The sequence below is a fragment of the Platalea leucorodia genome (assembly GCF_965183815.1).
Source record: "Platalea leucorodia genome assembly, chromosome: 4".
Taxonomy (NCBI): Eukaryota; Metazoa; Chordata; class Aves; order Pelecaniformes; family Threskiornithidae; genus Platalea; species Platalea leucorodia.
The window spans coordinates 20,191,232-20,218,743 of NC_138826.1; the positions used below are offsets into that span (position 1 = coordinate 20,191,232).

At 43.0% G+C, this 27,512-nt stretch overlaps 2 protein-coding genes across 2 annotated transcripts; one reads left to right on the forward strand and one right to left on the reverse strand.

The window, feature by feature from the left end:
* Positions 1-701: 701 nt before the first annotated feature.
* Positions 702-4,853, reverse strand: LOC309589087 (interferon-induced protein with tetratricopeptide repeats 5-like). Its single transcript, XM_082308947.1, has 2 exons — positions 4,752-4,853; positions 702-2,718 (listed from the first exon to the last, which is right to left on the reverse strand). Exons 1-2 carry the CDS (start codon positions 4,754-4,756, stop codon positions 1,281-1,283), a joined length of 1,443 nt encoding a protein of 480 aa, XP_082165073.1. The 5' UTR covers positions 4,757-4,853; the 3' UTR covers positions 702-1,280.
* Positions 4,854-9,970: 5,117 nt separating this feature from the next.
* On the forward strand, positions 9,971-26,383 carry LOC309588699 (putative lysosomal acid lipase/cholesteryl ester hydrolase). The gene is made up of 9 exons (XM_082308330.1): positions 9,971-10,189; positions 11,958-12,078; positions 15,911-16,109; positions 16,506-16,615; positions 17,252-17,388; positions 18,868-19,014; positions 19,888-19,959; positions 21,028-21,099; positions 21,864-26,383. The coding sequence occupies exons 1-9, from the start codon at positions 10,085-10,087 to the stop codon at positions 22,095-22,097; spliced, it is 1,197 nt and encodes a 398-aa protein (XP_082164456.1). The 5' UTR covers positions 9,971-10,084; the 3' UTR covers positions 22,098-26,383.
* Positions 26,384-27,512: the final 1,129 nt, after the last annotated feature.

Below are 27,512 nucleotides of genomic sequence, written 5' to 3' on the forward strand. Positions count from 1 at the left end.
GTTTTAGCCTCTCCAGAGGCGACAGGAGGTACGACAAAGTCACGAGAGACGCAGCGTAAACTGTGCAGGCCTCTGCATTACAAGACGCAGGGCTGAATGTCAGACAAGTCTCATCTCAGAAAGCATTAGGTACATTAAGGTATGTTAAAATACACTGTATATTATAATATACTGTGGCGCGTGCCCCCCTGCACCGGCCTTTGCGCACTGGGCAACCACCCCTTTTCCCACATGCCCCTTGCGTTCTGCTGGTCTGTTCTCCGGTGCTCGTGCAACTCTTTGCTCTCGTTGCACTCTGCCCTGCACGTCCAGTTCAGTATATTTCTTGTGTGTGTTTTCTACCCCTGACTTGTTTCACAAGCATGGCTGCAGGCAGCCATCTCTTTGGCATCTCAAAGACTGCCTTTCCTTCCTCTCCAGATGCTTGCTGTAGTGGTTCCTGAGGGTGTGGTTTTGGGTAAACTAGACAGATGTTGTTTTGTGCACAGTTTAATTCTTTGGTGCAGCACCTCTGAAGACAGCTTTGCTGAGAGTTTGGGAAAATATATGAGGTGGTATCTCCTAACCCTTTCATATCCTGCCAAACCTTTATCCCTGTTACTTTTTTGAATGGCCATTTCCCTTTTCTTCATCTGCTAACATGAGGATTGGTCAGCAGAGAGATACCAGAAGCAACACTTGATGGATACAATGCTCTTTAATAGTTCATAACAATAATATATGTTTTGTAAGCTTTCCAGTGAACTAGCCAAACAGTGGTTATATTTCATAGTTAAACAACATACCAGGTAGTAAACTGAACAAGTCTTCAATAGGAGTTTCTTCTAAATAACAATAAAAAAGACATTTTTAAATAGCTGAAAAAGCACCAGAAATTGCATTTGTATATAAGCATGCCTTTCAAGTGGATAGGTGAAATACTACAATATGATTCCCTTATCTTTTACTCAGTAGAAGGTAAGATCTGATTTCCAGCTTAGAAGTTCTGTGTTCTACAGATCACCACTTAAACACAACTTTATACCAGCATTAGCAACAAAGATTAAGAAAGCTTAGCTATTATTTAGTCTTTCCAAGTATGCTCTCTATTGGTGAATGAACAAAAAAATGAACAATCATCATCTGCGGTTTCTACATTATCACTAGAAAGTGATGCCACCAGATGTTTCATCTGGTTATAACTTCAACCTTCAAAAAAAAAAAAAAAAAAAGTTTTGAGAGTCTATTGAAATGTACTTGGGTTTGGGGTTTTTTTTCGGTGTGCAGGATTTTTGTGAGTTTTAGTTTGAGATGGAAAGTCGTAGCTCACATAATGCATTCAGATATTCTTCATTGTCGGGATCCAAGGCAATGGCTTTCTCATAGCACTCAATTGCTTCATGTTTCTCACCATTTAGATTGTGAAAGAGTCCAAGTGTACCAAAATCTGTTGCATCTCCTAAACCTCCCTGAATTCTCCGTTCCAACAATTTCTTCAGAGCATTTCTGCACTTATTTCTTGCATAAGACTCTGTTTCAATTTTCAGCCCTTCTATGTAATACTTAATGGCTTCAGATTCTGATTTCCTATGAAAATACTGAAAACTGCCATAATGGTAGTAGAGTTCTTGTTTATCACTCCAGGACAGAATATTTATCTGAAACGCTTTCTGAAATGTCTCTTCTGCTTCTTCATACCTCCTTCCTTGTGCATACATGTTTGCTAGGTCAGTATGGGCAGAAAAAAATTTTGTCTTTTGGTCAGTCACTGTTTTAAAATGAAAAATTGAAAGTCGGATGAGTTCCTCCACTTGCTGTTGAGGTGGATATCTTGTAGTCTTTTTCAATTGAAACAGCTTTGCTCTGTAGCAGAGTCCTAGCTGGTGATGCAAAAAGGCAGATTTTGGTGTCACCAGTAGGGCCTTTTTCAAAATCTTCAGTGCCGTGTCTGCTTCTCCTTTCCTTCTGTAAAATTTAGCAGCATATCGCAGGAAATAAGGAAGATCAGGGGTTTTCTGCATTGCTTCTTCAATGTACTTCTCCCCTTCATCAACTCGGTTTAAGTCCTGAAGTTTTAATGCAAGTAATGCCATAATGAAGGTGTCCTTTGGATTCAGTTCCACTGCACGCTTCAGGGGCTCGAGGCACAGGGCTACATCTTCGCATTGTCTCTCAGAAAAACTTTCCAAACGATACATTGCTATTGCATAGCCGGCATTAAATTCTGGGTTCTTGGGTTCATCCTTCAGAGCATTTTCAAAGCAATTCTTTGCTCTCATGTAGTATTTTGCCCCAAACTTTAATAATGCCCATCCTTGCTCAGCATAGATCTCTGGAAGCTGAATCTTCAATTGAGCAGTATTTGAAAGTTTTTTGCAGCTGTTTTCCACTTTGCTTACATAAGTTTGAGCTTCTTCGTATCTCCCCATGTGGTAATATATCCAGGCATAGTTCCCCCAGGTAACAAGACTTCTCCTGGCAATTTCATCTGGATGATTTTTTTGAACTTCTTCTTCAGCTTTTTGGAGATTTCTCAGGGCTTCCTCATTTGAATTCTTTAGGTGGCACACATAGGATAGTAGATTATAATTTGTGGTGTTGGATATCATTAAAAACTCGATCTGGTTGTCTATTGTTTCCTCTAGGTCATCGAGATCCACATCTTGCTTCAGCAAAGTCCATGTAAAATGACATTCTAGCTGCAGCAGGGAGCTCTTCAAGGAATTCTTGGAAATGGCACTAGAAGAAATCAAAGAAAAAAACTTATACTCCATTTGCTTTTTCCTACTCTTGTTTTTAGACCAGGCATAATGTACTTCAAAAGCAGGCAATACCTCACCTGGTGCCACTAGTCAACAGTACTTCAAACAAGCCAAAGCTGTGGGAAGCCATAGGTCTAAAGAGCTGAATAGTTATTTTACTAATTTTCCTTGCCATCGTATGAGGGCACCTCTTACATAGCAACAGAGCTGGTGGTCTGGATGTCAAAGAGGAGGGCTAGTCTCTATGGTAAAGCTGGCACACCTCTGGGCCTCAGGAACATATTACCTATGCCAGGAACAATTGCTGAAGCCTACGCAAAAGAGGTAATCAAATACAAAACTTCCCCCACAATATAGGGAAAGTGATATATAGTGCTTTTCCCATGCCTCTGTATATTTTACGGTTTGGATTATAAATTTAATCCTGAATTTCCTGCATTTGTAAATCCTTGTTTGTTAGATCATAGCACTATTTTTAAGCATTCTATGATTATACTGATATATCTAGTAGCTGACTCCTAGATCCCACCAGTCTCGCCAGCTGCTGGCACTTGGGTGCACAGGCCCCCAGGGGTGCAACCCCACTCCACTTGCTGGTACAGACCACACACTCACTCGCTCGCTAACCCTATGGATCCCCAGAAGCTGGCTTTGGACACCCAGTAGCCGGTCAGAGATCCTCTCGCTACCCAGGTGCCTCACCCCGAGACACATGCACACACGCGTACTGACTAGACCCTGTTTACACACACCTGGTCCCTAATACCCCTTTATCCCTCTCTATTTTTCAACATTTGTTCCTTCTCTCCCTCCTGTAAAACCTAGAGGGTCTAACAGCCTGTGTGGTAAAACGTGTGCTGCTGCTCAACTGCACAATCATCTAAGAGAGGAGATGTCTTATGGGTAAAAAAATAAGGAGTGGAAAGACTGGAAAATTATGAGGAGGCAAATCAAGGAGGAATCAGGAAGCAATTCTTACAGGTTCTGGGACAGTGGGAAGGATACTGGGGAAAGCAACACTGAATACGTGTTTCCACCCAAACCATGTGGCACAGAGATATTGGAAGAACGTCAGTCAGAAAAAGTATTTCTAAATGCTGTTAATGCATAATTTGTCTTACAGACTTCTTTGCCTTTCTCAAATAATCTCCTCTGCCTAACTGTTGTTTTTGATATTAACAACTGTTCCTAATTAGAAAACTGTAAGTGAGGTAATTACAGTTTTTCTGGGATGAAGGGGAAGTGAGAGTAAGTTCCTGTTATTATCACTATCTTGTTAGAAACCTTTGGCCGTGAATACCACAGAACAGATATTGGCTCCCAAATCAGCAGGAATAGCTTGAAGCATTTCAGTAGTCCCATTCAATTCAAAATGAAACGTGTGGGTTTTTTTATTGCCTCAACTGAGAACCATGACAACGTCCATGGCTGAAAACAACAGTGGAGAGTTTATAACGCAGATTAAATACAGTTTAGCTTAGTTCAACACATAACTGGTAAATGCAATTTCCAAAGTTGTCATAAACACCTTGGCTTTGCCCTATTTGAGTGTGTGTGCGCACCTCTGTGCATGCGTGGCAGTCTTCAGAAAATGTTACCCCCACTCTTACGCTCCAAGCTGCCGCCCAGAACCTGCACTGCCCTGTTTGCTGGTCCTTGCAGTGGTAGAGATCAGAAAGTAAATTCTCAAACGCATCAGTGCCAGCCACCCATTTGGCTGGGCACTAGCTATGGATGCAGCCTGGATTTCATCCCTGAACTGCATGCACACAGTTTTTCTGACTGTCAGTTCTGTTCACAGAGACTGGCCCTTGTCAGAGAAGCAATGACCTTACAGTATTCAATAGCATCCTTATTTTATTTTGATTCTTCCAGTAAATATTCTCTAAAATATTTTCTGCTGTTTGGATCCCCCAAGTCCCTCACTACTTACATTTATGTAAATAATAAGCATTGTTTTCCCACGGCACAGCAAAAAAGCATCTTTAAGAGACCGGGTTGCTTGCTTACCTCATGGTTTTGCTTCTCTGCTCACTTGTCTTAAGGTAGCTTCAAAGCCAAAGGAGTGCTGCTCACTGTTGTTATGACTTCCCTTTTATGCGCTCCAGCCCTCACGTGGTTGGTGAGTCATTTAATGGGAACCAGAAAGTGAAACTTCAGTTTATGTCTGAATCTGCCAAAGAAGCTGGAACAGCCGCCAGCAGGGGAATAGAAACTTCAGAGTCACTAACCTGCTTTTTTCAGCCTGGCTCTGTGCCATGCATTACATTTTGTTGTGAAGAATGTGGTAACAGCTCCCAGCGTTTACTTTGTTCAAATCCAGAGGCATCTATGATAAGAATATTTCAGGCTAATATAGGCTGACCTGGTAATCATGCACAGGCTAGGGTAGGGTCATTTCCCCCTCCTGCCTCTGCTGATGTATCTTTGCAGAACTTTGCACCATGCTTTAGGCTCCTGTTTTATTGGTATTGTGCCATCCACAGAACACTCGTGCAACATCTTATTGCCCCTGCCTGTTCTCCTTCATCCTGCGTCTCCACGTTGCAAGGTCTCTGCTGTTGTACCAGGCCTGTATTTCTCTGTGCTACATCTTTGTGTGAGAGTACTAAATATCTCATCCCACCTAGAACAACTGTTTGTGGCTGCTCTCTACATAAAACTGCAGTTGTACTCTGCAAGCATAAACGAAAGTAAAACAAATTAGAGACAGACAGTCAACTCAAGAAATTGCTGTCACAGTTGTGCCAAGCAAAACAAAGCTGCAGGCAAGTCAGGACAAGCTCAAACAGAGCAGGCCTGGCAAGTCTTGGTCCCGAGGCCATGCAAACTCAGTGCAAAGCTTATGGCCTGTTGCTAGCAACAGCAATGCCAGGTTGCAGGGCTGCACATTAACAAAGAGATGGGGCACAGGTTGGGTACTGGAGCACCTATGGATAAAAACAACTCACTGATGCTTAGTTTAAAAAAAAAATGCAAACCTGGCTTGATAAAATGGATTTTTAGGGGTAACAAAGAGATCAAAGAAATAGTATCTAACACATGTAAATAGCACTATATATAGTAAATTGAGATGTAACCTGAAGCTGCAGACCAGTGAAGAAAAAGGTGTAAAAGCATGTTAGCAAATGTATAAAAATGACCCAAAGTGGATGTTGGGGAGAGGAATAAGAAACCACCACCATTAGCATCATGTTTCTCCCCAGAAAGGACACCAGTGGCTGATGCCTGTTGGTGTTACTCCCTCCAGCAGCCTGAAGCTACTGGTCTGAATGCCCAGAGGAACAATCTCTAGAGGAAGGAACAGAAACTAAGAAGTGCCCATGCGCGTGTGTGCGTATAACAATTTTAACCATAATATTACCATTATTGTGACTTTTTCTGTAAGTAAGTACTTTAACTGCATTATTATTCTTTCTCTTCTTGTAATAATTAGATCTAGACTAACGATAATTCTTGCATTAGACTAAGATTTTCATTATACTAACAAAAAAATTCTTGTCTTTACCTATCTAGATAAGATTTGCTTCCTCTTTACCCATAAACAAGATCTATTAAGTAACATCACAGAACCTCTCTGTTCTCGAATCCATTCCATTTTAGAACGTGAAAGCATATTGTTAAGAAGTATGTTTAATTAGATACTGTCTGATGTCCTTTCATAATTAATATCTGTAGAATTTGAGGCTCACCCCCCATTTTGTAGGAGTAAGCAAATAAAAATGTATATAAGGGTGCCTCACAAGGCTTCTCATTGTTTCTGATATATGACAGTGTCAGCTCTGCTCGTTTTGTGAGGTTTTTAGTGGAGGATGCACAAGGTTGTCCCTCTGTCCTAACAAGCCAGAAAGTCATTTATATCAAACCTCATTATCACCTCAGAAGTGCTGCTGCTGCCATCATGTCCAATCTCTGCAATTACAGACAAGAATTGACAGTATTCCATGGTTTTATTTATACATTTATATGATCTCTGACTGCCAATTTGTATGTTTTCAAGAATTCTATGTTCTGGCTTTTCTGGAGTTTATCTTCTGTGGTATGAACAGTCCGTATCCCCACCCTCACAAGTCTGTCGGAAGCATCTACGTTGGGCGGAGCAAACCTCTGGATCTGGTGGTAAGCTGCACTCATCCTCCGGGTTTGGCCAGGTTGTGGCTCTGTCCGGCCGGCTCCAGTGACCCTTGGGCTGTCCGGGGGGAGGCCGGGGCAGCCCGCAAGCTGCTGGGGAAGCACTCTCTCAGGGAAGGCTCCTGGCAGTTCAGGGAATTTCAGCCTGCGTGGAGTGAATTCCCAGTAGGCAGTAACTCTTCAGGGCAAGGCCGTCCTTTGCCTTTCCCTTCTTTCCCTTCTTTTCCCTTCCTTTCTTTCCTTTTCCCTTTCCCTTTCCTTTCTTTCCCTTTCCCCTTCTTTTAAAAACAAAACAAAACAAAACAAAACAAAACCAGTCTTACATATGAGAACTTCGGGTTTCTACAAGAAGTTGGAGAGCCTTAGTAACACAGACACCTCTTGTGTCTCATTGAGGTGATTTTTTTTTGTGTGTGTGTGGGTTTGTTGGAGCTGGTGTTTCAGAGCTCAAGACAAAGGTTAGTACAGATACTACTCTGAGTAGCATGCAACCTTCTAGCAATCAGGTATTTCATAAGTGGTGAAAAGAGGTAGTGAATTGGGAAGGAAAAAGGATTAGGGCATCTACACAGATTCATGTGTTTTATGGAAAACAAAGGTTGCAGGTAGTTGTAGAAAAAATGTATTTAAAAGGTTTCTGCAAGCCCCAAATCAAATGTGGACACTAGTGATTTACTACGCTGCTAAGTATCTATGGGTTTCTTGTCTCTGCTTCTGTCCTGGGTGTCTGTTTTCCTTGGTACATTACTTGGTACCTAGCTTGACATATATGGGAAAATGCAGGAATTTTCCTTGTGGAATGCAAAAATTTGCCCTAGTATCCATATTTTTACAAATTTAGTTGCATCTACATGTTTTGGTTTGACACAAATGCCTCTTGAATAAAATAACTGCAGGGAAGTGCTTAAAATAGAGTAAGTGAAAGTAAGAGAGCAGTTACGCAATGCCTTTCTGCAGCCATCTTTGTTACTCGCTTGGCACAGCACAGGAAAAGTCAGAAATACTTCTACAGGCCTGCTGCATTCACTTCGGGGAAAGCTGCAGCTGGGCTGACTGCGATCAGGGAGAGCTGCATTGCACAGCAGCAAATGCAAGAGCTTCTTGGAAAACACTTGTGCAGAAATGGGCTGGAAACAACAACTGCATTCATATTTAATACAAAGACTTTGTTTACTTGAGTGTTCTGTACATACACCAGAACAGGGAATGGCTTCAAAAATATCTACACATTTTAGGCAGAAAACTCATATCTGTACATTTCCTTGGAGCTGAAATGGGTACCTGCTGACAAAGAATTCTCCCCTGGTAGCATTAGCCCAGCCAAACAATTGCCTGAAATGCAGTTTTAATTATTAAAATATTGTAAATGAACTATACCATAGTAAATGACAGGATCACTTTAAATATCCTATTTTATTCTGGTTTCAATTTAGCCTAGTTTAGCATATAATTACTGTGTTTGGCAGCAGCCGTTGTGGCATTTTATAACTTGGGTTTTCCCCTAGGGGGGAAGGGTACCTTGTAATTAATTTGACAGAAAACCCCAGTGAATCACTGAGCAATATTTTTGCTACCCAAGTTCTTTAAAACCAAACGACCCTAAGAAATGGTATCCAGGAATGCAAAGGGTTGCGTAGTGTCACTTATATTGAGTGATGTGTCCATGTATCAAAACAAGGGGATGCTATGAAAACTTCAATTATTTTTCGATTAAAACCTTAATGCTTTCTAAACAAAAAAACAGAAACACTTCTCTTGACACATTCCTGCTTACCACTGTGTATTTTATATCAGTTTTCTGTATTACTCTGAAGATATTACTATGGCTGTAGTAACCTGAATAGTTATATTATAGGATTGAATTTGGTCCAAGTTTTTGCAAGCCTGGTCACACATCCCCTGACCACAGACACGCTTCTCTGGGAAATGATAGGTGTGGAATACAGTGCCGACCAGTTGACTCAGAACATGAAGATAAACAGGTTTGCAGGAAGCGGATGATAACCCTGCTGGAGCCGTGTGCCTGCATGAAACTTAAGCCCACCTGTATTAGACTTTATATATTTAGACTATGCTCAAAAACGGTGGACAGATGCTCTCTTTGTGCAAGAGTAACAGCGATTGCTGACAACGCTTCACAGTCCTTAGGAAGGCCGGGCTGGCCCCGAGGCGCAGCCGTTCGGCAGCCGGGGGAGGCGGCCCCCGGCCGGGCTCCGGCGCCGGGGAGAGGCCGCGGCGGGCGAGGCTTCACCCGCTCCTTGCTGCCGCTTTCCCCTGGAGGCTGCTGCGGGCTCCGCGGCGGGACCAGGGCCGAAAATGAAACACAGCCCCGCAGGGCGGCACCCTGAGGACTCTGGAGACTTCCGAGGAGGAGCAGATGCAGAAGACGCGGAGGGCTGGGGAGCAAAAATCATGGGCGCCCTTCTCGGGGCTGAAGGATGTCTGAAAATGGAGCCGGGAGGGCGGGGGAGATCCACACAAGTATTACTTGAGAAGCGCTGATTCACGCCGCCTCAGGCAGCCCAAGGCCGCGCACCCCCGGGCCGCCGCCGGGCGAGGGGGGGCCGGCGGCAGGGAGAGGCAACAGCGGCCCGCGGCCGGGGGCCGCGCGGGGCTCGGCGGCCACCGCCCCCGGGCGGGCTCCCGCCCGCGGGGCCCGGCGAGGTGGGCCGGGCGGGCCCCGCCGCCGCCGATAGGCCGCGCCGCGTGGCCTGAGCGGCGCCGCCGGCCCAGCGCCCTCCTCCCGCCGCGCCGCGCTGCGCTCATCCGCCCGGGGAGCGGCGGGCGGGGGCGCAGGGCGGGCGCGGCGCGGCGGCAGCTCTCCGCGGAGGGCGGGCGGTCCGGCCGCCGGGTGGCTCCGCCGGGCCCCAGCCACCCGCAGGGGGAGGCGCGAAAGGGTGCGGGACACGCCCGGGCGCCCGGCCCGGCAGCGCCCGGCGGCGGAGCCGGCCGCCCTCGTTCAGCCCCTCGGGGCTGGACAACGCCTCCGGCCCGCGGCTGCCTCCCCGCGGCCGGCAGGACCGCGGCCGCCCCGCTCTCGCCCTGTCAGCCGGGCGGCCGCCCCCGCCCCTGTCACGCGGTCCCGTGCCGGTGCCGCGGCCGGCGGAGGCGGCAGGCGGGGCTCGGCGGGGCCCGCTCGCTGCCGCCTCAGCGCCCGGTGCTGCTTCGCCGCGGCGAGCGGGGGCCTCCCGCCTCCTTCCCGCAGGGCCAGGATGCGGGGCCTGGTGGTCGCCGCTTTCCTGCTGCAGAGCATCGCCGGCTCGGGCGCGTTCGCCAGAGGGAGGAGAAATGTGGACCCCGAAACGAACATGAACATCGTGAGTGGCGCGGCGGTGAGGGAGGAGCGCCCGGGACTGTCACCGGCTGCGGCCGCGGGGTTGTAACGGGGCGAGGAGGGGAGCAGAGGGGGCTGCGGGCGGCCCCTTCGCGGCCCGACGGGCGCAAGCCTGCTGCCTCCCGCCCTCGGCAGCCGCGGCGAAAGCCCCGGGAGGCTTCAGCCACTGGTCAGCGGCCAGCCTGCGGCTCCTGCACCCTCCGCTTACACGGCGGCTTTCTCTTCACCTCCTTCCAGGCCCTTCTCGGCCCCCTGTTGCCTGTGGCTGACGCTTCTCTCCCGTATTTTCTGATCCAGGCCTGTGGTTTTTGCTAGAGTCGGGACCCTCTTCACTGCTAGAAAAGCACATGTTTGTGAAGCACACTTGTGCTGCTAGCACGATGCTCCTGTGTGCTTTTCTCCCCATGTGGCATTTAATCTCTTAACTTTATTCTCCTTCTACTGCAATAGCCAACTCCAGAAAATATTTGCTGTTAGTAACTGATATTGGTTGCTCTTTCCTCTGCCCTATCTAAACTGTGCTATTTTCTCATATGTGCGAAAAGATACTTCAAGCTAGAAATGCTTAAGGTCTGTAAGAAAAGAAGTGCTTGAGCTGTCAGTGTCATCTATGTATCATTTCGAGGACTGAAAATAGTCATTTAGTCTAGGGCGAATAGCATTTGAATTGAATTTAGCCTTAAAATAATTTTGGAGTGTTAATGTCACTGTAGGTGATTAAAGATATATTTAAAATAAATAGCATGTTTAATTAAATGCCCCTTCTCTTCTTTGCCCAGCAGCCTAAGAGTAGAATTCCAATCATGTCTTCCATTTCTTACATTTTCTCAAGGCACCGTCGGTGTTGTAAACCCAATTTAATAGCAAGTTCTCTGTCCTAATGGAGTTGCATCAAATGAAAATAACATAAAGCCTGAGACATAAGAGACGGGAGATAAACCTATTAATGAAATCATAGTGTTGAACAAGCGTGGGGGGTTTATTATTATTTTCTTGTTCGGCTTGTCAGCAAAGTCACTTAAAAGCTCTGCAACAGACAAGGTTTGAGGAGAAAGGTGAGTAAGAAATGGGACATGAACCTATGAGCTGAGGTGGCAACGTCAGCAGCTCACACGTGTGAGGAGTGAGACCTTAGTGTTTTAAAGCTGCTGTCTTTGTGGTTCATTTCAGCACATTGCCTAAACATGATTGTATCCTCTGTATAACGGAGAATTTGGCATAAAGCTCAGATACAAATCTGAAGTGCTTTTAAAGAAGCCTTTCCCTTCAGGAGAGGTGAACTCTTCCCCCCTTTTCTTCTTCCATATGCCACTGTGGTGCCAGTGCCTTTTTGCTGTCCTCGCTTGTTTGTTAGTGGAAGATACTGCTTTCCTTGAGAGCAGACAGTTTCAATGTTTGTCTGCCAAATCTGTGTCTTGGTGTTTTGCCATCTCCTTTTCAACACTGCCATCTCCTTTCTCACTGTAAGCAGCATGTGAGTAACTAGTGTGACAGTGGATGGGGACAGGCTAGGGAGTCCTCCCAAATTCCTGGGATAAGGTTTGTGCTCTGGCTGGTTCCTGACTCCGTACTGGGATAAGTCTTATAAGAAAACCTGTCTGCATCGAATAGGCGGGTGGTGTGGCACATTCCTACCACATCCTTTAATTTCACATCGCCATCTTTGGGAGGAACCCAGAGTACTTTGCACATGTTAATGAACTGAGGAAGCTGGCAGTCTTACTCCAAGCTGGTTTCTTTTCTTTCTTCAGAGTCAAATTATTACCTTCAGGGGATACCCTAGTGAGGAGTACGAAGTGACAACAGAAGATGGGTATATCCTTTCTGTTAACAGAATTCCTTATGGAAGAAAAGGCCGTGAGAGGAGCAAAGGTAAGATTTATCTCTGCTTGGAAAAATGGGAAGTCATGAAAAAGCTCTCTTCGATTTATAAAACTTTTGCTCCTGTAATAATCCAGAGAAAGATTAAAGACTATATGACCTATGCAGTTAGAATGTTTTATTGGTGAATGTTATGGCCAAAATTGATTAGGTACATGTGGAGTGACTTGAGTAAAGGAAGGGAGAAGGAGTTAGAAAGCTGTATTTTCCTGGCATTGCCTTTTTGTGACATTAATACAAGCCCTTCATTGTTGTTTGATTTTTTGAGGGGCTGAGAGGGCCTGGATTTTCTAGGAAGTGGAAAATAAGGGTTGAGATTTGTTGGGTTTTTTGGAGTAAAAAAGTCTCTTGAAAAGAGATTGATTGTAACATTGTTGTGTTATTTCAAACCCTATTTTTAAAAATGCTTCTTTATAACGAAGAAGTTTGTTAAAAATGCCTGACCATTTTCAGAAGTAGGGGCAGTTCACACGTCTCTTTTGGTGAAATGTAACTAAACTGCAAGACTTCCCACTAGAATGTTCACAAAATAATTTTTGCCTCATTTCGGCATAAAATAAGAATTCATTTGTTAGTTTTAACCTCTCTAAAGCTCCCTTTGCAGTAAGGTACAAGCCAGACCAATACTACATACTACTGGGGTGTCACATTTTACACAGCTGCTTAAATAGGTAAAACAATATAATAAGATAAAATCCCTTCAGAACATCTTGAGTACAATACATTTAAAAATATATTGCAAATTAGGATATGTAACAGGTAGTTCACAACAGTCAGCCCCGACCAGGTTGTTTTATGGATGTGATTTGATGGGGGACTGGGAGGAGCATTGGCATGTGCCACCAGAGCACTGTTACAGGCTGTAAGAACTACTGTGAAAGCTGGTGTAAAACCATGGAAGGGATGCAGGGGGTGTACAGGTGAGGAGGTGGGGGAGAGGATGGATAGGGGGAATGTCAGCTGAAACTTAAGGGAGTGATATGGGCAAAGGTTTTTGCAAGGACTGAATGATGGGATGCTTTAAAAATGAGACAAATGTATGTGGAAGAGGAGAGACACGTAGTCTTTGACTTGCTATCCGTGTACACTGCGTGTGGAATTAGCAGCGTATTTGAAGAGCAGCAGCTGAATTTGATACCAGTTTTGTCAGCACCCCTTATAAAAGGTCCCACAGACAATTGCATGCATACAACAGCAGCCTGTTTACATAGAAACTGTACGCATTCTAAGGACTGCCTCAGAACTCTTTGGACTGGAAAAACCTAGGATGAGACGTAAAAACATGGAGCTCACAAAAGAAATCATTGATTGTCCTATAGCCTTGGGTGTGAACAAGACCCGTGGAAAAACCCTCTCCTCTGCCAAAGGCCAAGCAGCAGTCTTCCTGACATTATCTGTTGGTTTTGTATGAGTTAGGATGTTTGTGCTGTCCGCTGTCTCTCACAAGGTGGGTGTGTAAAGATCAGTGCAGGCCAGTCAAACCTGGCAGGTGTCTTTGTGCTTAAGAATTTCAGAGAAGCCCACAGGAAAAAGACAGGCTGCCTTTGTACCTGTTGATTTTGTCGAATCTTTCATCGATGACATAAGCAAACAGAAGTTTCCTGACCTGTGGGAATTCTCCACATTCCCCTTGCCACACCCTCGACCCCAAGTTCATGTTTTGCAAAGTGCCTTAATTTTAAAAACAAGGATTACTGAGCACACTTGGGGAAGTATGATCTCCTAGAAGAATGAAGATTTCAAAGTTCATGTTGATCTTAAGTTTTTATAGACTTGGTATCTTTTCTCAGAAAGATACCAATGATGTGTTACTGCTCACTTAGCATATATGTGTCATAATTCTTCTTTTGCAATACCTGCATAATGTGAATAGGATCCCTTGGAATTATGTATCACATGATGTTTTGGAACAAAGCCTACAGTTCTTCAGCTAAAAAAAAAAAAGGGAACATGTCCAGAGAACCTAAAAGCAAAACATCAATGATGTTTGGTTTTAGTATTAACTAAAAATCTAAAACAACTGCATAGCGTGGGTAAGAAGGGCATGGAAATAAGTCTGTCTTCAACTTCGTGGGCATGCAGTGAAGAGAACAAAATGTTTTATAGCAGAAAGGGTAATGTAAGGACCTGCCTTTCTTATTCCCCCTCTGGTGTTTTTAAGATCAGAGGTGATACAAAATTATTATTGTCCAAGTCAGTTTGTCATGTGATTGTGCAATTCATGTGCAGATCTGGTGGCTGTTTGGTAAAGTGAAAAAGGAACTGGCAGAAATTGGAGGCTAGTAAGAGAAGAGAATTAAAGCATTAAAGCAGTTAAACAGTTTTCCTCTTCCTATGTTATGAAACATGCAAGTAGCAGCTTGAGGAGAGCCTGTTCTTCAAAAAATCAGAAGTTGGTTGATCTGCGTTTAGTAAAAGGGAAGAAGGTATCAAAGCTAAAAGTGAACATGACTGAAAACAAATTTAATGTTAGGCTTGAAAATCCTGCACACTGTTCGTAAGGCAGTGAAGTATATTACTGCAGCAAACAGGTGCTTTGAACTGTACTGTCTCCAGTGCCAGTTTGGCACTGCTGGAGATTTGTTCTGGTTGCAGGGACAGTTTGCCACAACACGTTTTTTTAACAAAATGGGAAAAGCAGGCACTGAAAAGGTTCCTTGTCACAGATATAAAGGTTGCCAGGAGGGAGGAATATTGCTAATTGGATTTTAGAACTCGCAGCAAGGATTTATGGACATGACCTGGAGTGTGTATGTGACTGAAACAGTTGTGATTTGGCTGTTTCTGCTGAACGATCCAAGTCTAAATTATCAATGGAGGAAGTATTGCGTGAGTTAGTATTGTAGTAGAATGATGCGTCATTGGAGGAGGTAAATTCCTGAGTAATCTCTGGCATTGAGATAAAGTTACCATGTTATCAGGTTTAAAGCAGAAAAAAGCCTCAAAACACCTGTGCTACTGCGAGATCCAGAGACAGGTCTTTGGATTTTCTGAAAGTCATGTTCCTCCTAAAGGATTATATGTTAGTTTATTTTCTTTGTGTAGAAACAGGAACCTTCAATTTTTTTAATCTGTATTCCACATAAAGGTGTCATTTGCCTTTTCAGGGTGGGGAATTCAGGAGAGAGGCTTCCTAAATACCACCTGGGTCTTGACTGTGGTTCTTTTAACTACTTAAGTCAAGGGGAGAAAGTCCTTTGAAACATAGATTCCCTTGTTGGCTACATGTACTGCTCTTCAGGTTCTGCCACAGCTTTGGTAATGGAAGAGAGTTGCATAGAGATAACATCAGTACCAGTTGCAGAGATTTCCACAGCTCAGCACCCTAGTTTGGCATTGTCTTAACTGGAAAACAAAGATCTCAGTAGCATATATATGGGAATGTCTTCCCCAGGTTTAGGGGCAAGGCAAGGGTCATAAGTAGTTCAGCTGTCTCTGTGTTTGGGCCACTTTGCTCAGTATTTGTGAGCTTGAAACAGTTGTAAAGGCTACCTGTATTTTTCTTGTAGCTCCTGCTTTTCTCATGTTTGCTTATTGCACATTTGCTGTCTGTTTTGAACTTCAAGGAGTCTTTTGCTCTAGTTAGGAAACTAACAAGTTGCTAGTTTAAAATTCTTAATGATAAAAGGTAGCTTTTTGTGTAAACACATGATTTCATGGCACTATGAATATTACACAAATTGCTAATCTTAGTAGATTAAGTCAAGTAGTTTACATACTCAAAGTGCAAATCTAAAGCAGACTTTCAATAAGTCACTTGAATTATTCTTAGGCGTTCACTTCCAGATGAACAGGAAGCTATGATAAATGCTTTATTTTTCAGGTCCAAGGCCTGCTGTGTTTCTGCAGCATGGCTTGCTTGCAGATGCCAGCAACTGGATCACAAACTTGGATTACAACAGCCTCGGCTTTATGCTGGCAGACGCTGGCTATGATGTATGGCTGGGAAACAGCAGAGGGAACACCTGGTCCAGGAAACATACACACTTCACAGTGAAGCAAGAAGAATTCTGGGTTTTCAGGTATCCTAGTCTTGCTAGAGAAACTAGAGAAACTACATATCCTGTTTGGGAGCAGGCTTCTCTTCCACTCTTTGCCCATCATCTCGGTTTAGTCACATTGTAAATGTACAAGATATTTTTTTTCTGGTTACGTGTGCTGTCACATATGTAGGGGCAGTAAAGGGGAGTTTTATGGTCAGTATAGCTTCCTGAGACAGCCTTCATACGTGGTTAGTGGAACACTAATTGTGTTTGCCGGTGCTTGGTGTGAAGACTCAATCACCAGTGTTCTGCTTCATCCAAAGGAAGCTTTTCTTTATGTCCAGACAATGGGTCTGCAGTGCAGTAAAGCTCTGTGCAGCTGTTCCACACTGATAACTTTACGTACACAACTGACTTTTTATCTTTGCTTTGTAGCTTTGATGAAATGGCTAAGTATGACATTCCAGCCTCAGTGGACTTTATTTTGAAGAAGACTGGCCAGGAACAAGTATTTTATGTTGGCCATTCACAGGGCACCACAATGGGTATGTGAACAGATGCATTTGTTATAATATATTGTGTTTGAAATGATCTCAAGTTCCACATATGTGGTTTAAAGATATAAAAATAGGGCTTTTGAAATCTACTGCTTCTGGGTTTTAGCTGCTTCCTGGAATATTCATCAACATGAAAAAGAAAAAACTTAACTTCTGTGTTTACTTAAAGTGGGAAGCTGTTGAAATGATAAATTGAAGTCACAGGCAGCCACCAGTACAGTTTCTATTAAAATAAATTGATGAACTATGCATCATAAAATTAGAATCATCAGACATGTAGAATAAAGATTCCCATTTCCAGAATAGTTTGCTGTATGTAAGCCTGGCCCAGGTGCTTTTAGACCTGCAGGTAGAAAGAGCTGGAAGAGTGTTGGGTTTGTTAGCATGAACTTGTTTTTCAGAAGAAAACAAATCCTTCTGATTAGCCTCATTTAATTTGTGTTCCATAGTAACTAGATAAATTTAAAATATCTAAACTGATCCTAGAGACAACAGTCAAACTATTAATCTAAAAATACTTGTTCACACTCAACATATCTTAGATTTTATAGAGTCACTGCCAGGTAAAATTTTCATCTAACTTGTGTCAGTGAGATTTGTTAATTATTCTCATATTATTTACAGCTTTCATTGCTTTTTCGACTTTGCCACAGCTGGCTAAGAAAATCAAAATGTTCTTTGCCTTGGCACCAGTAGCTACGGTCAAGTTTGCCACTAGCCCTCTGACAAAATTCGGAGTGTTTCCTGACCTGCTACTCAAGGTTTGTATTTGAGTGTAAATGTTTTAAGCCAAATGAGGTGTCCCCCCTTTCTAGTTGAAAACAGCATAGCAAAGAATGTTAATAGCTGTGATTAGATTGCCATGTTTGACAAGAATACCGGGCCAGTTTTTCCGTAATAATCTATGGAAGTAAGCAGTGGCTTCTCTGGCTTTACTGCTGTCTAATGAGACAATTTGCATCAGTTTAAAGTAGTATTTTACAATTACAACTTAATAGATGGAATAAAACTATGGTTTTCCATTTACGTGTTTCTAGAATTTACGCTACAGAAATCACATGATGAATTAAATAGTTGGTCTGTTTTAGAAGAGTCATATGATAGCTTTATACAGAATACTTTTGAATTGTCATGAACTTTAACAGATTTGTTTCACAATTAACTGTTTAGTATTACAAGAGGATCTTTCAGAGGGTGATTAAGAGCAGCAGCTTTATTTAGATGCTGTGAATCATCCTCTGGAGGAGTTTACCTTTGCCCAGTAACAACAAAGGGAATGTAGGCAGACTGGCAGGCTGCAGTAAGTGCCTGAAGTCAGACGTTGTGAATGCCCTGCTATCTGTCATTTTTAACCATTGCTTTTCTTTCCACCACCTGTGGAGATTCCCACACAGAGCTGTTTGTTCTGTGAGATAAACCCTTCTCTAATGTACCTTGTACACATTTAATGCATGTCTGTTTGCATTATTAGTTCCCTCCTCCAAAGGCAGATATATAAAAGTGATACTAACAGTTGTGGTCTCCTGCTCCTGGTGTAATGAGCTTTGCCTAATGAGGCTAGTAGCTGATCAGTGCCTTGTGCAGATGTTCATGTTGTGCTGAGGAATTTGAGTCTCATGGTGACTTGCAAAAAAAAAAATTGGAGTGCAGAAGTACATAACAGCCACAAAACCATGGGTCAGGCATATCTTTAAAGAGCTGTGTCACTTTTTGAGGAAGTGCTCATTTTCAAATCCGTGTGCCATTTTCAAATCGTTGGACATTTTAAAAATACTCACCAAGAGGAAGTGGCCACCACAGCTTATGCAACTTGATTTTCTTACATGGTTTGAAGAGACAAAGTTGCAAGTACAAAGCCACTTAACATTAGCTGATGCAGGTTAAAATACTTTAGCCTTAAACAATTTTGATGACAAGAAGCTGTGTAGTACTCTTGTAAGATACTGAATTTAAAACTGATTAGAATTTGAGGTGACATTTGGAATTCTTTAATGATGGTCCCAGTTCCCACATACTTTTTGTGGGGGTAGTGGACTGCATCATTTGTAGCAGAAGCACTAACCCGTGACCTTCCCATTGGACTGTAAGCAAGGTTGATAAGGAGATAAATCATTTTCATATGACACACTTGTCACCCGTGCAAATGGGAATAATTACCTTAAGAATGTTATACTATAAAAACTAAACCCAGGTCATTCTATGCAATTACATGTTTGTCCTATGTGCTTGTTATTTTGCAGGACATGTTTGGAAAGAAACAATTCCTCCCTCAGAATTATTTGCTGAAGTGGCTTGCTACCCATGTTTGCACCCACAGAATACTTGATGACCTTTGTGGCAACATATTCTTTCTTCTGTGTGGTTTTAATGAGAGAAACTTGAATATGGTATGTTTTGGCGACTTTTAATAGCTGAGTTATTGTGAACTCTAACGCAGTATTGACTGTGTATCACTGTACTCATTGTCCTTTACATGTAATTAGAAGAAAACTAATGCTGCTTTCATACTGAGTTTGGATGAATATCTTTCCTTGGTATAGATGTAGTTTCCCGGCTTGGATGGATAGAGTTAACCTTTTAAATGTTACTGGAAAGCTAAAATACATTATTTTAGATCTGTTGGGGAAGTGGGTAAGAGAAGTGAATTAATATGGTGGTGCAAGTATTTAAGTCCTTTTGCAAGGAAGTGAGGAATAAAGATACAGTTTTCAACCATTTTCAAGAGAACTGTTGAAGTTTTCTTGTCTCTCGGTGGACGTGTGCAATTATTTTCTCTGGGCCCAGTTTCTGACCCAGTTTCTGGAAAATTTTTGTTTTTGCTGCCAGGATTTAAGTTTCCCCTGGGTATTTTGTACTTCTAAACTCAAAAGTGCATGAAGTTCTGAATCACTTTGGACTGACAGCTAGTAGTTCAGATGTAAAGTCACGCAAGGTTTCCCTGGAGGTCCATCTAAATATTAGTTAATGTGCTCCCAATTCTTACAATACTAGCACTTTTAAAAAGATATTCCGAATATATTAAAAATGCTTAAGGGATATCATTATCAGGTTTAAAGTTCAGCTTTAAAGTTCTGCAGTTAATTGTAAGTAATCCCCAAAACATTTGAACCTTTTACCTCATCTGTATATATGGCTCCAGTTAACTTTTGTTTATAACAGTTCTAAGAGGAATGGAAAATTTTCTGTTAGTTATTCAAGAAGCAATAATGATTGCATTGTTGCACTGGGAGGAGTAAACTGTATTAATTATCTTGTTGCAGAGCCGAGTGGATGTGTATTCGACACACTGCCCTGCGGGCACATCTGTACAAAACATGATCCACTGGAGCCAGGTAGAGTTTCCAGAATCTAAAATGTCCATGACTCTAGCTTGTTTGTAGAATATGGGTGTCTCTGATACTTAAATGGAATAAAATGCCAAAATATATACGTAATATAGCTCAAGTGAAATTCTGGAACTGCCAGCTGTCAGAATGGCAACTGTTCACTGCAGCTGCATTGATGATACTGACCTATGGTGGCTCACCCCTCTCCCCTATTTCTTTGAAGACAGGCTAACTGTAAGTACTTCAGCCCAACAAACAATACAACAGAATAACTTAACTCAGAGATGCTGTAACAAGTATTTGCTCCCCTTTCAGCAAACCCTGTTTTGATTACAAGTTATATTTTTAGCCAGTGAAAAGCAGCAGGATCTCTGTTCTGTTCTATTCTGTTTGGCTTCATTTTCTATTTTATTAGTGTATTTTGAATTTCACCTCAGTGCACGATTTCATGCCTGTGTGCTATTGTGCCTGAAGCTTGCTCAGCAGGCTGACAAATACGAGAAGATATTTGCCATGGAAGCAGTGGTCAGTGCTACTTGTGATCTTGTAACTGAACTTGGTCATCTATTCAGAAGCGATACGTTCTGTTGTACATAGCTGTTCAAGTGTTGGCTTGGAAAGAAATCTGTGAAGACTTCTTTTTTTTCCAGATCCCTGCTATATAGACTTCTGTTTCTGAAAAATAACAGGTGGTAAATCATACAGAGTAGACTTTCTAAGAAAGCTCCATGCTGTGTTCATAAACCTTTGACAGCAAGGTAAATATTTCAGAAGTAAGCATGGAGCTGCCACATCCTGACTTTGGATACATTAAACTCTTTTCCTTAATCTTTCCTACCATTGCTGTGAAAGAGTGTGAAATCTTAAGGGACAAAGTCTAATGGTATTGAATGTTAATGTTTCCTACTCCTGCGACACTGGCAAAGCAGTGACACTTGTCCTTGTTAATACTTGGCATTTAACTGTTTCTTGTGTCAGTTGCCTTTGCCAGTTCTCCAGATGACCTATACTTTTTTATTCCTGCAATAGAAGTGTTGCAGTTCTTTGTATGTGTGAATATTTGTTTATTTCTAGGCTGTGAAGACTGGAGAACTCAAAGCTTATGACTGGGGAAGCAAGGCTGCAAATATGGCTCACTACAACCAGGTAGACATCTTTTATGGATATGTTATAATTCTTGAGTGTCACAAAAAAAAGTCCTTGGGCGCTTCTCTGGGTGTTGTGTTTATGCTGCATGCTAAAGAGCCACTAGTGTTGCCCAGTAACCAACTGGAGATCTGCCTTTTAAAAAAAAAGACGAATACAGAGCTCTGAGGTAGTCCTAACTCAGTACGGAGCCCACGCCTGGGTACAAAGTTGTGATGGCACACTTTCTTGAGGGTGGTCCTGCCTGCCTAGATCATGAGACCCCACTGCACTTCTCACAATAAGGCATAGACTGTCAATTCATGTGTATTGCTTATCTTCAGACTGTTTAATCTCCATGCATGTTTGTTTCTAAATTGCTGTGTGCAATACTGAAAAGATTTTGGCCCGTGTCACTTTAGTGACTGGGAAAGATTGCAGTATCATACTTTCAGAGTAGCAATCAATCACTTTTAGTATTTGATTAGGGTTTAGAAATAACTTGAATGGGATGCATTCTCTGAGACTTGTGCTGCCCTGCCATCATATAAGCTCCTCAAACCACATCTTTACTGCTGTGTGTGCTATGGTATTGCAGGACTCTTGGAGTTATGTTTTCTGTTGAGTTAGGACTCCATCTCCATCTGTAGCTGCCCAAGAGAGGAAAAGAAAATGAGAATCTGATACATTTTTCTTGCATTTGCTAGTATGTTACACTACAGTGTAGTATCACACTGAAGACTTGTTCTTTCTAATGCTTTTGTTTTCACTTTCCACCTCTTCAGTCTACTCCCCCTTTCTACAAAATAAAAGACATGACTGTACCAACCGCGGTGTGGACTGGTGGACAGGACTGGCTGGCAGACCCGAAGGATGTTGCTATGCTGCTCACTCAGATCACGAACTTGGTTTACCACAAAAACATTCCAGAATGGGAACACTTAGATTTCATCTGGGGTCTTGATGCACCTTACCGCATGTATAATGAAATAATTAACATGATTAGGAAGTATCTCTAAGGCGGCATGGTATTTCAGAGTATTAGTTCACCAGGAATTTGTCTTTTTAGAACATATGCTTTTCTGGCAATAATGCTACATTGTTTATTTATGATGCATTTTTAAAATGCCAGCAATGACTACTGAATTGGATTCATATTTGGTTTGTTTTTCTCAGTATTATTTCTCTCTCCTGCAGAAATCCTCATTGTGTCCTGCTGATTTTGCACAGAGTGACATGGTACTCAAAAACCAGCAGTGTGACTTTGCACAAAAGGAGTATGTCAAGTGCATATAAATTTAGTGACATGTCTGAAAGACAAGTTAGTCCATTCAGCACCTCAGGTGCTTGACAATTAAAACAATAAGTATTTCACTGTGCATAAAACACTGCCATTTCTCAGTACGTTGCCATTTCTGAGTACCTTTCAGAAGTACTCCTTGTACTGCAGTGACCCATTTGGTGCTGGTACTTTAAAAAGCACTTAGTGACTTTTTGCTGCATTATTATTTTAGCCATCACATACAAGATGACTACATCAGATGACTTTCTTTTTCAATATTGCCCAGAAGAACTGTCATGAAGCCAGAGAAGATACCACTGTCAGTTGAAATCTCCTATTTTGGGACTGATTCGTTGCTGCATTTTTCTTGATTTAATGGTGTCCCTGAAGCTTTTCGTGTTTCACATACCAGCTATGGATAAGGATCATTATTTGCCCTTGCAGATTCCTGGAACAAGAGAAGCGGTTAAAAGAAATACCACTTGCAGTTAGCTTTGTCAATAGGTTAGGGCTTTCAAGGAGAATGATGTAACACACTCATGTTTTATTTTTCTTTGCACTGACCACTAGAGAGCAAACTCCCCCAGTATACTACTGGTGAGGGAAGAGCCAAAGCATTAATTCTATAGCTTGAGTGACTTAATGTGTGTGAACATTTCCCCTTAATCATCTGCTGCTTTGAAGATCTGTTTACTTCTTAGCTGCTTATGTGGTGCTTGCCACCATTGTGTTCAGCAACTGTGCAACACCCTGCTGAAGCCTGGCAGTATTAACGGCACTTTCCATTTGTCTCAGTTGCCACTTCAAAATGGGGCTAAGCCCCCATTTAATGGGGGGAGAGGATTCACATCTGCTTCAGGGGTCTGACTTTGGAGCTGTAATTGTCTGTAGTATCAGTGCCTTGCTCTTTCCATTGACTATGCAGAGGACTTTGGCTCCTCTGAATTGTACAAAAGTTCCATGCCAAATGTAGAGGTATGAACGATCTCCAGAGCCAGTTGCCTCAGTCCGGATGATAATTTCTGTGCCATGGTTGGATTCAACCCAGATTTCTGTCAGTAATCCCAACAGGATAAAAAGCCTTTTCTACATGGCATAGAAAATAGTGCATTTTAAACTGAGGCAAACTTTTTTGTAAAAAAAATTTAAAAAAAAATCACAAAAAGATGCATAAGCCATAAATTAGAGTTTTGTTTGGTTGGGTTTTTTATTCCTAATTCAGACTCAGGGAATCCTCAGGCTTTGTTAAAGGAAAAAGCGGTTCATGGTATTTCAGTTGCGATTCCTAGCAGGACCTCTAAGTTTGCTTTGTTTTTGTAGCAGCCATATTTGTTTCACTTTGCTGTGATGAAAGGAAGTTTCTGTAGGAATCTGAAGTGGCTAACTTAGCAGTTGTGAGGGTATGTGACACAGCAACAGCCATGTGCATCATGTTTGTTAAGCTTGAGATATTTCAATAAACATGAGACCTGCTTGGAGTTTGGAGCAATTTGCTGTGTTTGACTTTTTGTTGTTTCATGAACGCATGTGAATCTTGGGACAGAATCCAGAAAGCTGAGTCTGTTTTTCACAACTATTCATCCATAGAACAAGTAGAATAAAAAAGTAAAATAAGTGAGCTTCCATTTTTACTTTTGTCCTGAAAGAGGCTTTTCCTAAGCCTAAAAGGCCATTCATGTTGTTTTGGGGGACTTCTCTGAGACTTTTAAGTAAGGTACCAATCGTAAATAACTGCTCACAAGACGGAGTCATTTTCTAAGCCTCCAGGTAAGGCTCCTTTCAAACCACTGACATGGTGGAAAGCTTCTTGTATCACATTCTTAAACCTTGGGTAATTGGATTGCTTAATGGACTGTCTGGTAATCTCATAAATAGCATTTAACCACATAATGAGGCAGAGAACTAATCTTTGCCGTGGTACATTTGACCCAGCTTTTCACCTTTGTCATCTTCAATAATAAATATGCTCAGGCTGTACCTTTCTGTACATTCTGAATACAGTGGATGTGCAGTCAAGGTAGCAAGATGTATTCAATCCTCTGTGTTGCCAGCTTTGTCAGCTGATGAACCCCCTGCGTGCGTGCAAATAAAGCCAGAACAGTGCAAGCTTTACACAAAAGCCATTGTGGAGCTTCTCTGCTTCGCTGGAGCAGGGATGGCTATGGGAATTGCGAGCTGCGGTGCTCTCCCCGGCCTGGTAAAGTTACAAGCACTGTGTGACACAAACTTGGAGAGGTGTCTATGGAAAGAAATGTGCAAAATAAGGTGCCCTGGACATAGAGGAGAAGAGCGAGAAGCTTGGTCTAATAAGAATGAGCAATGATGCATGGTACATTTTTCAAAGCAGATCTCACATACTTCGTGTCTGTTCTATAGACATCTTTGTGTTATAGGTGTGTATGTATGATGTTGAAGGTTAGCTGAACGTCAGCTTTGGATAATAGAAAAGCGTACTAGCACAGCAGAGGGCATCGGACACCTTCTGCTGACTTAGTCTCAGCATTTAGCGATGTGATCAAACTATGCTAAAAAGCCAGAAGAAAGTAGTCCCCGTTCAGCTGATGGATTGCCAGACTTACAGACCTGTGCGCGTCTGAAGTGAGGGCACAGTCCAGGGTTTTGACTTAGAGGTGTACAACACAGTTGGGCATACGAGGGCTTATGCAGACATAAAGGCATGTGTTTTTGTCCACATGTTGTGCTTGGAACCTGAAAAGGATTTTTTTGTAGTCATCTGCAAGTATATTCACACTGTGGATTTCATGCAGAAGGCCTAAGGACGGTAGAGGGCGTGTATGTTAGCGGTGCATACTGAATGATGTGCTAGCTCAATGCAGAGCATTTTTACACTAGTTAGTGATTCTGTAGCAAGTGATAACACTGACAAAAGTTTACACATCAACTCAAACAACATAGAAGTGCCTCAGCGTAGGAAATGGCGGTAAAACAGAGCTCCTACTCCTTTGGGCCTTGTAAGAGAAACAGTTTTGTCAGCTTGGGAATAAAATAAACCAGTTTTCTAGAAATTACTCTTTATGGTGAATGTGCCATACAAAAAAAAGGAAACATGAACACATTAATATCGTGAAAGGTTACAAATGGCTTTAATCTGTAAAATAAGAGAGAGAAACCTTGATGGCTGAATAGGTTTTCTGATACAGAATAAAACATGGCTCTTGGTAGAAGATTTTCCTATAATGAAAGCATTTATAATGTCTTCTGCCTTTCTTTGATGCCTTATAAAATATAAACTGATGCTGCAGCATTGCACATCATGAGCATGCTAATAACGGCCTCCCTTCTCCAGTAGCCCATTTTCAAATAACTTTATATGAACAAAATCATTGAACCATCAATGAAATAAAAAATTACGAACGTTGGATGGACAGTAGCCACACCTGTAACATGATTGCCTAGGTCCTATTTTCTGAGGACACTGAGCTGAAACGTGTCTGTATTGCATAGTGACTCCTCCAGAAATGATGTGCGTGTGTAGTTGTAGAAGACGTGAATCAATTTCTTACTACTGAATTAGGAATTCTGAATGAAAGAATTTTAGGATCTTTTCCTGATGGTTATTATTTTGAAAACTGATCCTGCTAAGGTAAAGCTTGAGAATTAACAGTTTACTGTGCTGGCAGCTTTCAATCTGCGGCCATTTTTAGGAATTCATTAAAAAGACTTTTGATTAAGCTTTCTTTCTGTGCTGGCTGGACAGGTTTTCAGCGGAGCTTGGTTAGGGAGATGGAACGTTGGTATGAAAATATTTTGATTAGGAAAATGTGTTAGTTCTGTTAAAAAAAGTATTTTGTGTTTAGGCTGAAGTTTTTCATCGAAACTGCAGGGGACTGCGGGTTCATCCTCCAGCACTCAGCGCGCCCGTGGGCTCAGGGTTCGAGCTGCTTGCCTGGGAAGGGAGGAGCAGAGGCTCACGTCCCTTCTTTGGATTCAGATCCTGGACTTGAATCTCGGTATACCTAAACATAAGGAGGCTATAGGTTGAAAAGATGCAAATACGCACGGCTCCCTCTTTCCCTCCCAGCCTGTGACACCTGTAAGACCTGTGACAGACCTACGCCCACCGACGTTTTGCCCCGCTGCAGAGCAGCGCGTTTTGTTACCCCTGAGGTTTTGACCAAAGCCCGGGGAACACGCCCTGCGCGCGGCGCCGCCGGCAGCTGCTGGGGAGCGGCTCCCGGGGGGAGGCGGCGGCCGGCCGCGGCGCAGCGGGCGGGGGGAGCCGAGCGGCGCGCGGGGGCGCTGTTGCTTGCGGAGCGGCGGCGGCGGCAGGCGGCGCGGGGGCACGCGGGGCCGCCGGGGCTCGCGCCCGCGCGGCGCGGGCGCGGGTGCTGCTGGACAGCGCGCCTCCGGGCGCTGCGGCCCTCGGAGCGAGGTGAGTTGGGAGGGCAGGGCCTCGGGCTTATTCTGCTTTTCCAGCATGGTAACAATTTCTTTTAAAATGAGAGAAGGGGCTGCCCCTGCCTGCCTTTGCTCTGGTTGCTCTCCTGCTTCCCCGCTACTGCCCTGAACAAGTTATCAACCCTCTTCCCCAGCGCCCTTTTTCTGGTGGGAGGCTCAGCACGCACTGGGATGTTGCCTTGTCTCTGGTACAGCAATAATCCTACCATACAGAGGGGGAGAAGAGGAGGAGGGAAAAACAACTTTTGCCTCTGCTGCTGTGACATCAGTTTCAGCATGTTGATCCTGGTTTTTCCTCCTGCTCACTTTTCCTTGTTTTCCTACCCGCTTGGTGTTTTGCTGTTTACCTTGTAGCTTGTACCTAACGGTGCAGCCTGGGGTAGGGGCCTGCGTCTTGCGCTCATGTGGAATCTATTTAAGACCCTTTGCGGGGCCTCATTCCAAACTATGTGCCCTTCAACCTAAACTCTGTAGCAGGAGTCTTGATTTTTTGAGACCCGTTTAGAGTCTTGTAACACATGAGAAAGTTTGGCAGCATCGTAGCTTGAGCGAAAAAAGCTGGGGTTGTATTGCTGAATTGAGTGCAGAAAGGATTTGTGTATACTTCGTCTTTTCTTCACATTGTACCTTGCGGTGACAAAGAAACCCAAGCTAGCGGAGCAGAAATACGTGGTAAGTGCTTTTTGGTGGCTAAGCCGAACAGCTTGAACTCAGTTTCTGGAGAATAAGGGTT